The sequence below is a fragment of the Entelurus aequoreus genome, linkage group LG07 (assembly GCF_033978785.1).
Source record: "Entelurus aequoreus isolate RoL-2023_Sb linkage group LG07, RoL_Eaeq_v1.1, whole genome shotgun sequence".
In the NCBI taxonomy this organism is placed as follows: domain Eukaryota; kingdom Metazoa; phylum Chordata; class Actinopteri; order Syngnathiformes; family Syngnathidae; genus Entelurus; species Entelurus aequoreus.
Genome location: NC_084737.1, coordinates 14,780,892 through 14,783,135, shown reverse-complemented (window position 1 = coordinate 14,783,135; position 2,244 = coordinate 14,780,892). Strand labels below are relative to the sequence as shown.

Here is a 2,244-nt window from a genome sequence, read left to right as displayed (position 1 = left end):
AACAGGACTCTTAAGTATGTATCTGTAAAATATGTTGACCTGCTATTTAGCAAAAGAATTGTTTTTAACATGCTAACAGTTAGCATGATAGCAACTTAACGCCAAGTAATAAAACTGACTCTTGAATGAGCTAAAAAGGTTAGCATGCTAACAGTCAACAAGCGAGCGAGATAGTTTCAAGTATGACTCTTCCATCCATTTTCTACCGCTTGTCCCTTTTTGGAGACGCGGGGGGGGCTCATTAAGGTGTATAAAAACTACAAAGTACCACTTGATGGTGTGAAAGCCAAGTGCATGCTGGGAAAGGAGAAGAAAAAAACATAACAGCTTTGAAGTTTTCACGTTCGTTTTTTTTAATTTCTCCTCACATTTCACTTGGGTTCCTCAGTGACGTCATAAAAGTCTTTTTTTCCCACCAAAATAAAAGCCCCCAGACAAAACACTGACACGGGGGTCGTCTCGGGTTGGTTTGTTGACAAAAGCGACGACTTAGCAGAAACTTCCCGTGATGTTTTTTTTTACTCTTCTTGGTGAAAGTAACTTTTTAAAAATGTCCGCCAGCGAAGGCCAAAGAAGATGGATGGCATTTATAAATAATCTGATTTTCACATAAATAGCTTCCTGGCGGCTGAGCGGACAGGAAGTAGCGAGACAATAAGATACAAATCAACATAAAAAGCTGTTAGATTATTAAACATTTTTCTTATCTTACAAAAACAAAGAATTAACAGTGCAATAAAAACGTTTCTTTTCAAACGCACGGACCCGGAGGTGGCGAGCGGGAAGGAAACATCCAGAAAGAAACGGGAGGAGGAGGAAGAGGAGAAGCTCGTGAGGGTGAGAGATGAAGATTGATGGACGGGTGAGGTGATGAAGGTCGTCACCATGACGACACACTTCTTTATAAAAACTTCAGATAGGTAAATACAATTAGTTCTTTCCTAATTAGCTGGGGGGGGGGGGGGGGCTGTTTGATGACCTCCATCTTCAAACGTATTCAATGTTTACAAAGTGTGTGGGGGCGGAGCCAAACAACTAAAGCACCGCCCCCATAAAAAAAAGAAAACACTTCAATCCGGCGACCAATCAGAGCAGGGCACACGATGGCGAGTGTGGTTTGTGGACCATGTAAACAAACAGAAGACATGAGGGGGAGGGGCATGTTCATGGGGGAGTGGCTTGATCAAATGGGCGTGGTTAGGCTGTTGGGGAGGCTTGTCTTATCTCAGGAACTCCTCTTGGTCCTGGAGTGTTGGATCAGCCACTGGAGGGTGATGTCTGCGACGACAGTAAACAGGAAGTCACAAGTACATCGGAAGTAATTAGTAAACAAGAAGTCATATGTACACATGAAGTCACAAGTACACAGGAAGTAATTAGTAAACAGGAAGTCACAAGTACACCGGAAGTAATTAGTAAACAGGAAGTCACAAGTACACCGGAAGTAATTAGTAAACAGTAAGTCACCAGTAAACAAGAAGTCATATGTACACATGAAGTCACCAGTAAACAGGAAGTCAAAAGTACACAGGAAGTAATTAGTAAACAGGAAGTCACAAGTACACCGGAAGTAATTAGTAAACAGGAAGTCACCGGTAAAAAAGAAGTCACCGGTAAACAGGAAGTCACAAGTACATCGAAAGTAATTACTAAACAGGAAGTTACCAGTAAACAAGAAGTCACAAGTACACAGGAAGTAATTAGTAAACGCGAAGTCATAGGTAAACATGAAGTCACCAGTAAACAGGAAGTCACAAGTACACCGGAAGTAATTAGTAAACAGAAAGTCACAAGTACACCAGAAGTAATTAGTAAACAGGAAGTCACCGGTAAACAAGAAGTCACAAGTACACAGGAAGTAATTAGTAAACACGAAGTCATAGGTTAACATGAAGTCACCGGTAAACAGGAAGTAATTAGTAAACAGGAAGTCACAAGTACATCGGAAGTAATTAGTAAACAGGAAGTCACCGGGAAACAAGAAGTCACAAGTACACAGGAAGTAATTAGGAAACAGGAAGTCACCGGTAAACAAGAAGTCACAAGTACACAGGAAGTAATTAGTAAACAGGAAGTCACAAGTACACCGGAAGTCACCGGTAAACAGGGAGTCACAGGTAAACAGGAAGTCACAGGTACACGGTAAGTAATTAGTAAACAGGAAGTAATTAGTAAAGAGGAAGTCATGAGTACACGGTAAGTAATTAGTAAACAGGAAGTGACGAGTACACGGGAAGTAATTAG

At 41.2% G+C, this 2,244-nt stretch overlaps 1 protein-coding gene across 1 annotated transcript in view; it reads right to left on the bottom strand.

The window, feature by feature from the left end:
* Nucleotides 1-343: 343 nt before the first annotated feature.
* Nucleotides 344-2,244, bottom strand: part of LOC133653416 (ADP-ribosylation factor-like protein 8A) — a 26,176-nt gene continuing 24,275 nt past the window's right edge. Inside the window, exon 7 of the mRNA XM_062052647.1 lies at nt 344-1,278. Coding sequence (XP_061908631.1) covers nt 1,226-1,278 — 53 coding nt within the window. The 3' untranslated portion in view covers nt 344-1,225. The remainder of the gene's footprint in view (nt 1,279-2,244) is intronic.